The sequence below is a fragment of the Glossina fuscipes genome, unplaced genomic scaffold (genome assembly GCF_014805625.2).
Source record: "Glossina fuscipes isolate IAEA_lab_2018 unplaced genomic scaffold, Yale_Gfus_2 1, whole genome shotgun sequence".
Classification (NCBI taxonomy): Eukaryota; Metazoa; Arthropoda; class Insecta; order Diptera; family Glossinidae; genus Glossina; species Glossina fuscipes.
The window spans coordinates 21,941,104-21,954,384 of record NW_023998415.1 but is presented as its reverse complement, the minus strand read 5'-3'; the positions used below and the strand labels follow the sequence as shown (position 1 = coordinate 21,954,384).

The following is a 13,281-nucleotide window of genomic DNA, read 5'->3' as shown; positions in this document are numbered from 1 at the left end:
TTCGAGTAATTTAGAAGCATAAGAATGTATATATATATATATATATATATAGAATAGAATCTTAGATGCCCAACAAGCGAAGCATATGGCAAAACTTTATGTTTATTTCGTAAACACTCGGTTTTCTTTACCCGAAATTTTAGATTGTTATCTGTTGTAGCTGAACAGCAATATTTAGTTTTAGTTACATTTTACTCCTGCAGACACCTGAGTGCACGAACCGCAAACATATAAGCTCCTCTGATTATATGAGCCAAGCTCTTTCTTTTCCCCATCTACAAACGAACGCATTGATTGCCGCATGTGATTATTGAAAACAAAAACAATTACCTATTATTCACCCCTCTCGTAATTACTTTAATGCTAATTGTCTGCATGCCGATGATCAATGGCTCATAAGCATTAATATGCTTTCTTCTCAAGACATATTCAAGGATTAGTTTTGTAAAATACAGTTTTTGCTCAAATATCAGGTATCGACGGATGGGGCGAGCGATTAGCTTCACATGTGTAAGGATAAATCAAAAGCTCGTTCACATTGTTGGTTTTTACGTTTGACGGACAGCATTATATTAAACACGTAAGAGAGTTAAATTCGGCTCGGACCTGATCTCGCATACCCACCACAATGCTATTCGCATTCTACTCCCCAAGCGCTTTTACTTCATATCCATATCACTGGTATTATTAAGAAAAAGATTAATCCACCAGGTGTCTATCGTATTCATTTTAGAATTAACTCATGTTTAGCCAGAAAATATATCTTCATTTAAGGAATGTTCAACATAGTTTTAAGCATTCTGCTTTGTTTGCGCTATGATAAATAAGCATAAAACCTCGAAAGGAGTGAAAAAAAAGAGACTTAATCGCTTATGATTTTGTGTGAGCGTGGCCGATTTTTCTCAGGGTTGCACGTAAAGAATAGAGGGTTTCGCAAAGTAAATGTGGAAAATATCAGCCTTCTAACTTTTGTAGTTTCTGAGTAACGAACAAAAACCCACAAACTTTCGTTAAGAAAAACGGAGTTGCGTTCAGTTTATGCTCCACTGCGGGATTCTCGTCCGACCAATTTGGCCCATTTTCAATACCAACTTACGTGCAACGACTTCGAATATTTTTACCAAATTTAAAATCGATATCTTCATTTTTGCAACCAGTCGAGTGCCAACTAAAAACACCACAGAGACGGACAGACATGGCTTCGTCAATTCCGAATTTCACGCTAATCAACAATGTATGTACTTTGTAGAGTCTCTGAAGTCTCTTTTGGGTGTTACATATATTATGAAAATAAAAAAAAAAAAAAACAAAATGAGTGTACCTCCATCCCTCAGTGGTTTAATATTCTTTGGCAGTGCGTATGAAATGCATTCTATTATCAAAAAAACAAAATTTATCTTAACGTTAAAATGTTTAATTCAAAATGATTAATTTACAGTGTTTTATTGACCTACGGGACTGCAAAGTACAGCAATAGAATGCAAAGATTTTTCTCTCCTCTTTCTCATAGTCCCTGTGTTACACGACTCGGGCACATCGCTTGAATGATTGCTCATATTCAGAAAAAAAAATACAAAAAAGCCAAAAGTTAAAACTAAATTTCGTTCAGTTATCCAACATCGAAATGCAGATTAGAGCTTGCGAATCACCCATTGACAAGCGCCAGAGTTAAACAGTTAAAGTTCATTTATATGTCTAAACATGCATTAGTTATCAATGAAATTTCCCAGATTTCCTTCTTCCGGTGAGATTTAGACATAAACTTAGATCTAAAATTAAATATTACCCTCTCTCTCTCTCTCTCTCTCTCTCTCTCTCTCTCTCTCTCTTTCTCTGTCTGTTATAATATTATTTTAAGAAATTTGTGAAAAATTTTTATAATAATTTTTGTAGTTGTTATTGGCTTCTCATAACATATATTCGCATAAGTTTGTGTATGTTTTTGCATAAGACATTGCATTTATAAATGTAGTTTTCTTTTTTTTTTTTAATTTCGTTTTTATTTAAATTTTGTATTAAGAATCAAATTTGTGTGTGTGTGTGTGTGTTTTTATCGGATTAGTTTCAAAATGTTACTAATTTGCCTTATGATGACAGATTTTTGATGTGAACTCTAATTTGCGTATGTAGTTTGGGCAGCTTTTTGCTTATTTTTGTTTCGAAGAACGCACTAAATTGTATAAAAACCGCATCACAAGTGAATAACGGCATCAGTTTAAGTTATCGGCAGTTTAACAAACCAACTACTAAACAACCCGCAATATAAAAATGAAATTCATCATTGTTTTCGCTACCATCCTGGCTGCCGCTTTGGCTGCTCCTCAACATTACGAACATCACGATCATCACGATTACGATCATGCCGAGATTCTTCGTTACGAATCTGATGTCCGTCCTGATGGTTACAAATTCGGTTTCGAAACCTCCGATGGTACTCAACACGATGCCGAAGGACATTTGAAGGAAGGACATGATAAGGAACACGCTGCCCTCGTCGTGCACGGCAGCTTCTCCTTCGTCGACAAAGAGGGCCACAAATATCAAGTTAACTATGTTGCCGATGAATACGGCTACCAACCAGAGGGATCTCATTTACCTCATGCTTAAGCCTCCAAAATTGATAACGATACTGTGCTATATAGGTTTTGTTTTTCTTAAAATTTTAATTAAGAATAATTAAAGAATAGAAAATATTTACAAAAAAACTTAACTTGCGTTTTTGAATATATATATATATATTTTTGCACTCTATAGTGCTAGGCTGATTGAAATGAATGATGATTGCAAGGCAATAGAGTAGTAATATACGCACTGCTCTCGCACTTCAACTCTCAGATTTCATAGAAAAATGTATGATGTTTCCGATCAGCAATCGAAGAATCGAACTCTAGAACAACATTATTGGTTAAAAGGGAAATATTAGAAATCGCACAGACATGAAATTCTTCGCAATAAAAATTTTAAAATTATTGGTAATGGATATGGTAATGGAAATTGAAGACGAAGAATGGTTCGTACATGGTTACCTGAGTTCGGAAGCGCTTGAACGGTCTTCACTAACAATGTCCGTTCTGTGCATAGAAATGTAAAGCACTGAACAGATGCTCTATTGCATAAAAGATATCATTATGAAATGGACACAAATGACTATGGGTGGCACTACTAGTGCCACGGACATCCTAAAGCTGAGTAGAACTTATGTATTATAAAGTGAATGAGCATACTTTGTAATGCTTCCCCTTTAACGCCATATACAGTTGGAAGGAATGATTTGAATATTATGAATGTGCGCAGAGCAGGACAGAAATATAACTGAGACCCAGCTTTTGTGTCAATCAGCGATCGAAAGAACCGAGTTGCTAAAAACAAGGCTCATGTAGATGGGTTCTTAGTGAAGTACCTATAGAGTGCCAATGAAATTTAAACAAGATGCTTACGAAAAAGTATTTTTCAATATATTTATACTACAAATACTTTGCAATATTGCTACATAAGTTCAGGAATCGTACGAAAGAGAATTTATTCCCGCATATTCAAATGTTTACTGTAACTTCGCGTCAAACGTATTTTGTATCGAAATTTTCTGAAATATTGTCATTGAGAAACTATTTTATATTTGTCTTAAACTATATCTGGACCAGTGCGAATAACTCGTGAAAATGCTGCTAATTTGTATCTGGTTTAGTATAAGCTGAAATTTGATTTGTGCGATTAGTTTTTGTTTTTGATTTTCATAAACCGGTACAAAATATAACAGAAACATCGGTCTGCATTATAAATATAATTCGGATTAATAAACAATTATTTTACGCCCAACATGAACTCATCAAAAAAATTGAACTCATCACTCGCCTAAACATAAACTTGTGATGATACTCAACACAATATGGTTGGAAATTGAAGTTTCTCGGCGACGATGCACGACGCTCTTGTTCGGCTCGGTAGCCTTTTATCTATTGATAAACAGAGACACGTATATTAAGTTAACTATGTTGCCGATGGGAGTACCTTGGCCCTATGGCAATGGTTACAATAATTCTCGACATGCGGCTTGCATTCATGAAACGTTACTCAGTGATCTTACTAAAATTAAAAGTTTTGCGTAGTTAATCGGTAGCATTTGGCATCCGTAAAATCTGTTACATCGAGTTATTTATCATGTCATAAATTTGCTCATTGTTTTGATACGAGTGACTTTAGTTAAGTTAACGGGTTATTTATGATAGTGATTCCAGAGATTCTTTCACATCACGTAACAATTATTTCAATTGTTAAACGAAATGTTCATTAACGGGAACTTAACGAAAGACTGAAGTACTGGCGACAATGGTGGCTTACACGGAGCCTTGATAGCTTATCATCGCTATATGGTTATTGAGAAATAATGAACAAATGCTAGGAATGAGTTTTTTTTCGAACATTTCTTCATTGGTATTCTTGGTATAAAAAAGCACATTATGGAAGAGAATTCTTCAATGGCCATTCCATACACAAATTTCACACCTTAGAGGCGGTTACAAATTATTACGCTTTTGAAATGTGTAATCAATATTGAATATTATTAATAAATTATGTAAAAATTTTCAATTAAAATCATTTTCATATAATATATAAATTTATTAAATATATTGTATAAAACAAGTCGGTCGTGAAGAATATTTTATACCCATCAATAAAAGTAATTAAGGTTTCTTAAGATTTCTTCAAGGTGAAAGAGTTCAATCATTGCCATTGAAATAAGAATCGCCCTTCGCTCTCTATTCAAGTTTGAAAATTATGTATTAACACTGAGGAAACGGACACTATTATAGCAGCTTTTACTTACTAGCTCAACTCTAAAAGAAATTTTCGAATATCAATTTTATTGTAAATATACAATTCTCGAGTAAATTTATTCAAAATGTTAACCATTTCGTTTTCACTTAATTTAACATAAATCAGATAACCTATTTCACAGCTGTTATGCATACGTAATGTAAAAAAAGCGAAAGTTATTGTTCATAGGTGAAGCAAAAACAGCTAAAAAACCATCGCGAAAATCAAAGTTTTCACATGCGTAAGTACCTCCCACATGGTTTTGTTTGGTTTTCATAACAAATTGTTTGCTTTGCCAATGGAAGTGCATATAAGAAAGTTAGAATTTCTTTGTCCACTTATGTTGCTGCAGTAATGTAATTGAAGACATATTTTCGATTAAATGTAAACATGAATAATCAAATTTCTGGACATATAAGCCACAAATCTATTGGCTTAGTCCATCTCCTTTCAACGTACCAAAAAAAAAAGATAATCAAATTTTATTTTACCATTTCGAGCATGATGCATGGTGCCGATGCAATGATTGTGTTCAATGTTTGACACATTCAACAGTACAAATGGTTAAATTGATATGAACAGTAGTTTGTAATATTCCTGCAGATGTTCCTTCGTTTTATTGCCATTGTTGCCTCTATTTTATAAATATATTTAATTATTGCGCATTTCGTTGAAGCGAAAAAAACGATAGGTGTGATTGGGATATGGTTGAAAAACTTTCGAGTTTGCTTGAATAATGAAGATTATGATGTAAGCCTTTCGTTCTTTGAGCATAAACAACAGTCTTGTAAAAGGATGATTTTATGGTAACATTATATCGTAAATATAAGGCTAAGAAAGGGAAGGACAACTCTTAAAGTAATAAAAGACGTGAGTACGTACGCAAAAGGATGATTTTATGGTAACATTATATCGTAAATATAAGGCTAAGAAAAGAAAGGACGACTCTTACAGTAATAAAAGACGTGAGTACGTACGCAAAAGGATGATTTTATGGTAACATTATATCGTAAATATAAGGCTAAGAAAGGGAAGGACAACTCTTAAAGTAATAAAAGACGTGAATACGTACGTGATACATCATGGATAGTCCGCTTGAATTACGGCCCAAACATCTGTGGAAAGTGCAATTAATGAAAAATTAAACATTCTGCTGATGTCTGCAAAATGATTTCGAATAAGGAACAAAATATGTTTTCAATAAAGACTTAGATAAGGCACTGTACACTTTTTTGGGAACGAGTAATTTTATCCTAAATACCGCGGTGTAGACTTGATTACCGAGGTTCTATAATAGATGAAAAGCCACAAGAAGAAAAATTTGAACTGAATTGAGATCGAGTTCACACGTTCGAATCGTATTAACGCTTCTTGTTGATTTACTTTGACGCCGAACGCTGCTTTATCCTAATTTATCCTAAGTTGTGGTAAATTTATTTGAAGTTCAAAGCATTTTATCACTGACCATTGACTTGTGACGCCTTTTTTTTTAGTAAATTTTATAAAATTTAGCAAAGCTTCCTTATAGATAATGACTAACAATATAAATGATCTTTTCAAAAATATGAACGAAGAAGTATTTAATCTCTAAGTTGCTTATTTTGAAAGGACACAAGTCCATTTACCAAAAAAAAATCGAGATAACTATTGTAATAATTACTTTTTCACATTATTTCCTCATCTTAAAACAAATCGTAACTCATGCAAATGCAAGATCACTAAGATTGTGAAAAATTGAAAATTTTAAGATAACGGATTTTACTTGTTTTTCAAACGAAATTCATTAGTTTGTTAATTTTGCGGCGGTTTTTTCATCTCGCCTCACACATTTTTTCGGCGCTTTTGTCAGACATGGGAACACTTTTTTTTTGCCGCATGCAATGGGATAACAAAAAAACAACAAGGATAACAAGCACATTGGATTATTCTTGTTATTGTTTAGCGTCTAGGCGACACCTAAAACTCACGTTTAACATTTTCTTTTTGCCTAAATGTATAATAATGGAAGAGGTTCAATGGAAAGTTAAGAAAATGAAAGAAAAACACAAACCATTACCTAAATTGAAGATAGTATTGTCAAAGCCAATGAAAACTAAATGGTAAGTTCACTATTGCAGCACATTTATGGGAATTGTTGTATTATTATCTGAAGAGAAATTTTGTCCAAAGGCTACTTCAGAACTCCGTGCATCGGCGCGTTATATATCCAGAAGCGAACACATTGAGCGCCTTACCGAAGCACTCAAGAATTGCTATAGCTTGCTTTCCATATCCCTGAATATTAAATATTAAATATCTTGGACTAATTGCGGGCAACGGTCAAATGAAGGATGACGTTCAACCGATTTGTGTTAAGCCTGATATAGAAGATTCCGTTGAACAAAAGCCTGAAATAAGGTTTGTGACTTTTATATTACCTCGGCATTTAAAAGGAATTTGTTAAAGGAAATTTTCAGCAATCAAGTGAAACAATCCAGAAAAGAAAACTTTCAAAAGCAAATGGAAAAGACAAGGCGTCAGCTTTTCAAAAGTTGCAAAAAATATCTCCAGCAGTCCACTCGTCATGCTCAAATGATTTGATTTCATTGGAAAAGTATCGACAGGATTAATACATTGGATTTGAAAATTCAAGAGAAGAATGAACATCAATCAGTTTTGCTAGCAGTGTACTCCCCAATGGACAATTGATAGGCACGAGATAATTCGTAATCATGTATAAAAGTTTCTCGGGTGTGATATCTATGTATGGGATTTCTATTTAGCAATAATGTACTTCTCCCTACGATGAACACCAGTGTAGAACGGAACTTTGAAAACCAGATGAAATGAAGTCGATTCCATTCCTGATATTTGTTCGTTTTATTTCAAATGACGAGTTTTCTTCATCTTTGTATGTTGCTGATTAATCGCCAGAACTTTCCGTTAGTCGCCATTGTAGGCAATATCTTTCATCTCTCTTTACATTGACATTAATGGAATGGCTAACTTGACTAACTTGACTGGCTGCAACAGTCAAATATTTTTAATGATATTTCGGGCGCCAATTGAAACGATTGTTAAATGATTTGAAAGATTCATTAGATCAATTTTGCCACATCATCGTAACTATGAGTATGAGTAAATTTGTGGCCCAATAAAAAAGAAGCCAACGTAGGCACATTTTGCAGAATCTGGGCAGACATTATGATAGATTGGAGAATGTAAAATAGTACTAGTTAAGTATACAGGCTTTTCAATATTAGTAATATCACTGATTACGTCCCCACAAATCACTGCAACGCTTCAAGAAGTCTTTTTAATTTTAGCAAATTTAAATGAATCGCTTCGTAAATATCCTTCATAACGGTTATGTTAATCTCTAATGTGCCCATCAGACGTAATAATTGGGCATTCTTTTTGCACTTGTGTTATTGTCGCCTTTCTTCATGCAGATAGTCAGCGCCACATAAAATATTTCTTGGCCGTCGCATATTATCTTAACCATTGCTCGCTCTGATATCTTTTTTTAAACTTTCTTTGGAACTTTACATCGAATATAAATCACAAGACAAAATAAAAAAATTGCGGCCCTAATTCCAAAGTGCTATTTATACCAATTTAAAACGCAGCTCATGATTGTGTGGAATATTTGGACGACAATGCTAGTAGTGTAGACGTTCGAAGGAATTTCGGTGAGCAGAAGAAAGGACTTTCCCTTTTGTTAGTTACAAAAAATGCGAAGTACGCTTAGGGATGTACATATATATGCAGGGCTTGAAAGCTCATCCCCTCGTAATCTACTAGTTCGTCCGTTTTTCTTCAATTTGCCACGCCTACTTCAACCTCTTGCCATTTCATCTCTTGCCCAAACAAACGCTCTCTGTAAACATCACAATATCTTCCAATTTCATTCAGTTCTTTATCCCACACTGCGCATTCGTACAGCGCTCCCTAATGCATTCGCCTTCCTCCACGACATATCAGCAGAGTACAGACGTTCCACATATATATGCATACTACGTATACGAAGACAACAAACATTCCATTTCTAAAAATGTATTTCTTCTGAGAAAGGATTGTTCACAAGAAGGTATGAAGGTCATCAAAAACTAACCATACATGTGTTGCACGTGGGTTACATATACGTACACGGATTGATTTATATTTTTCTTAAAACTTTATTAAATGGACCCATCTCGCGTCTACAAGAAACATGTTCTGCAAACGTCTGTTTGTCGTTATGTACTACAAAAACCGAAGAAAACAACATAGAAGTTGTTGACGGCATCTACAAAACCTGAATATGCGCTGATAAGTCTTTCCATCAAAACTAAACTGCACACCATATTGTTGCCTTTCAACATACTCAAGTTTTACATCATATTTTGTCATTTTGTGTTTTGATATTTGTATTTTACTTTATATAAATACGCATGTGAAAGAAGAAAAGCCATAAATTTTATCATATATCGTATGAACGGAAAAACAGAAATTTTATTTTGAGTGGAGATTTCATTTTCTCATGATATTAAAACTATCAGGAAAAGTGAACGATAAAAGGAAAAGGAAATTTTGCCCAAATTGCTTGTCGATAGTATTAGCAATAGTTTGGAGAGAAAATATTAAAGAAAGTAGATAATTAAATGAGCAAGCAATGAATAATAAAAATATTTTATTTTACATTCTATTGTTAACATCGTCGTGGTGCAGCTGATGCTGATGTGAACGGAACTTGCTTTAAAATCTATAAAAATAAATTATAAACTTGATTTTGCTTAGTTTCTTGGACAAATTATTTGGAAGTAGAGGTACGGGCTCTGAGGCGATATGGTAACAAACATCTCACATCTCACAAGTAAAAACGTTATAGTCGAGCAAGGCCGATCGTTAAATACTCTATACCACATTGTCTAACACAATCCTTATTTTTGTATGCAATTAAGGGTCTATTAAGGGTCAATTTTCAGCTGGACATATTAAAACTTGGACTTTTCTGTTCTGTAAAGGATCAATTTTCGTGAAAATCCTTATTAGGGTAGGATTCAGAGAATCAGCCGAAATTGTCCAAATTTGGTACAGTTAATTTTTTTATGTTAAATTACTATTATGATATAATTTTCAACAATTCATGACGGGGCTTTGTCGTATGAACTTAAGTTTTCGTTATATTTCAAAATATGCCCAAGCCTTTCGAAAGCTTTCATACCAATTTAGAATGCCCAAGCTACTTTTGCTGAGAAATTTTTAAAATTTCAATTTTTTCCTTATAACGACTTTTCAGAATAGACCGTTATATGGGGAGTGGTTGAAAAAGTGAACCACGTCACTACACCAAATTTCATCGAAATATCTCAAAAATTGCGAGCTGCAGCTTGAACACAAGTCTACATGAATAGATACGAGACGGACAGGCGGACAGATACCGAATCGATCGGTATAATAAATTGTGGCTCAATTCGCTTATTATTATTATTATTATATTATAAATTTAGTTAGAGAATCAATTCTAAGACTAAAGTGTTAAAAGAACTAGCATGTTAGGTTTTCGGCTTTATTAAAAAGTCTACCGCACTTGAGATTTGAACCCACGACCAATGGCTTGCTAGGCGACACTCTTGCCTACTCGGCCACTCAGGGGGATTGATTCAATCTTAAGCCCTTCTGCGTATTACATGCGATCGCACAAACTTAATATACTCCGCGTCGCAAGTGGTGTCGTGTATAATCATAATAATAAAAATTTTGCAATATTTTTATTTCATTAACAGTCTTTTCTGAACGCTTTCAATCACATGTGGGAAACAGAAGGGCAAGGCTATGTCAAAATTCACGAATTATCAATTAAAGCGACATAAATAATTGAAACTAAACTGAAATACAAATAACATAATTTAGAGAGGAGGTTTATGCTTTATTTGGAACCTTTGACTTTGGACATTTGCTGTGGATACTAGAAAACAATATTCAGTATGTAGTCTTTCATGAATTAAATTTATTGAAAATGAAAATTTCTTCGATTTTGCACGTCCTGGGTCATTTAATCTGGGTATTCCATTGATCTTGTAGATTCAATGCCCTTGGTCGCAAACTCTATTTTGGGCTCCACATTGACAATGTCACTGCTAAAGTTTGTCTTACGCTGCGAAAACTAAATAATCTAAATCTATACCTGCCTCTACAGATTAATTATATCATTGGGCATTCATTCCTCATGTATGTTAACGCATGTTAACTATTATATTGAAATCTTTCCCGGATATAATTTAGATACGCTTTAAACCGTACTACAGGTTTTGTTTTTAATGACAAACTTAGAAACCAAATCTCCTCACCCGATTATCTAAAATATAGGCTGCTCATCTACTTTTACAAAATCATTCAATCTCGATTCTCAAGCTTTTTAATAGAACGGCTGTAGTTCTCTAGATCGAAGAGAAACCTTAATCACTCATATTAATACCACGTTTGTCTAACTCATCAGATGTGGAATGCATCACCATTGAGTTTGAAATCTTTCGAGGATTCATTAAAGCCATCTAACCGACTTGTACCCTCACTTATGTTTTTTTATTTTTTCTTTGCACATGAAATGTATTTATTTAAGTAGGTAAACAGGCCTATGGCAAATGAATAAATGAAATGAGAAATGAAAATAAAGAATTTGGAAAAAAATGTTAACTGATTTGAGTATCTTCCTCTCATTAATGCCGTAGTCAGTTTTATTAATTCACAAAATGTGTATTATTATTGTCTCACGATGTGAGTGTGATGTGTACGATGGGAGTGAGTGGGAAGGACCCAAGCGGGAGTAAAATTTTGAAACAAAGATGCGTCGAGGAACTATGTGCGCCATTTCAGAACACCGACCGCAGTAAGAATTTTGATCGTTTCTTGTCGAGCTATCAATTCAATTAAAGTTCATGGAAAATTTACAATAACAACAAATAAATACATAAACTATAAGCAAAAACGATCACAATTTGTTGTGGCGCAATTTCTATATAATTCCGGATGAAAACTTTTCAGTGATCAAAAATGCATCTTTAAAAATGATGCTGGTTTGCTAAGTCGCTTACTATATCATAGAATTTGAAAGTAATAAAATAGCGTTATTTTGGGTTTGTTCTACATTTATCGCTCCTGTGAGACTGAGATTATAGGTAAGAAACCTCAACTTTCTTGAATTGGAATCGTTTTTATAGATCTTACGGCTGTGTTTGGTCTTGAGAAGATCCGGAATGTTTTAATGCGCTTTTAAAAAATCTCGAAAAATTTTTGTTATTTATTTTAAATTTAATGTTTCCAATTATTGTCAGATTTTTAATTAACTCATCATCAACATTTCTGACGACAGGTCAGTAGGCTATGTGTTATTATTTCGAAAACATACAATTTGCGTCTGCGGTTCTCTCGTCGTTCTAAATCATTTCTTAAAACCATTCTTTCAAGTGCCAAGGAAGCAATAGTCAATATTCAAATTGAATATATTCGTTTTATGTGTCAATAAATCATTTATGCGCTATATCTTTATATATTCGCATAAATTCAACGCAATGTATGAGTGGTATGAATTTGCCTGATCCAATGCTGAAGCGGAAGAAAATCTTCTCGATTCTTTGAAATCTATCAAATATATCTTGTCTGCGAGCGATTTGTGCTCTTGGTGCGAGGTTGGTAAGTTTTGCGTATAATAAGCGAATACATTTTCCAAAGTTTGCTTTATTGGCTTATTGGCTTCTTGTACATATTCAATATTTGTCCTATTTTCCGTAACAGGCTTCAGATAACGTCAAACTATACGATTGATTTTTTAAGTGAAAGCATAGCAAATGAATGATTAAAGTTTACAAAACTTGCTAGGTTGTTAGCTATAACATAGAAATAGAGTACAATTTCACGGAATATATAATTTTATAAATTATTATTTAATGACAAACAATATAGATAAATAGTTTGCATACATTGTTAAGAGTACTTTTACAAGCACTTTAAAGTCATTTCGAAGATGTGAAGACGGAAAGATTGTCCACAAAGATTACTTTACTTTTTAGTTTCATTGGTATTTTTTAAAATCATGCCTTTCTTGCTTTCCTGTTCCCTCTATCTACATATTATCGTATACGGTATCAGCTATCGAATAAATGAAGACAGTGCGTCTTAAATGTGAATTTGGCTATAAAAAAATGCACCAACCTTTGCTCTTCGGAAAAAAACGTAATGATTTTCCGAACAACCTAACAATCTATTGCAAAATTAATTTTAAGCTTGAATCTTTTCATCGAAGAGGAATGGTACTCACATATATGCCAATTCTTTAATAAAAACTTATTTCCAAAAGCCATGAAACGTTGAAGATCAACGAGCATTATTCTAGCCCTAGTTATGAAAGGCATAGTTTGACTGTTAAGTAATAAATACTGCGCCAATAGTGAAAAACTCACTACAGTATCCAGTACTGGTTGCGTCGTTTTAATAAATACATCACGC

General features: G+C 33.6%; 1 protein-coding gene across 1 annotated transcript; it reads left to right on the top strand.

The window, feature by feature from the left end:
* The first annotated feature begins 2,221 nt into the window (after positions 1–2,221).
* Positions 2,222–2,607, top strand: LOC119632260 (larval cuticle protein 65Ag1-like). The gene has a single exon (XM_038025073.1). The coding sequence runs from the start codon at positions 2,269–2,271 to the stop codon at positions 2,605–2,607; it is 339 nt and encodes a 112-aa protein (XP_037881001.1). The 5' UTR covers positions 2,222–2,268.
* The last annotated feature ends 10,674 nt before the right edge of the window (positions 2,608–13,281 follow it).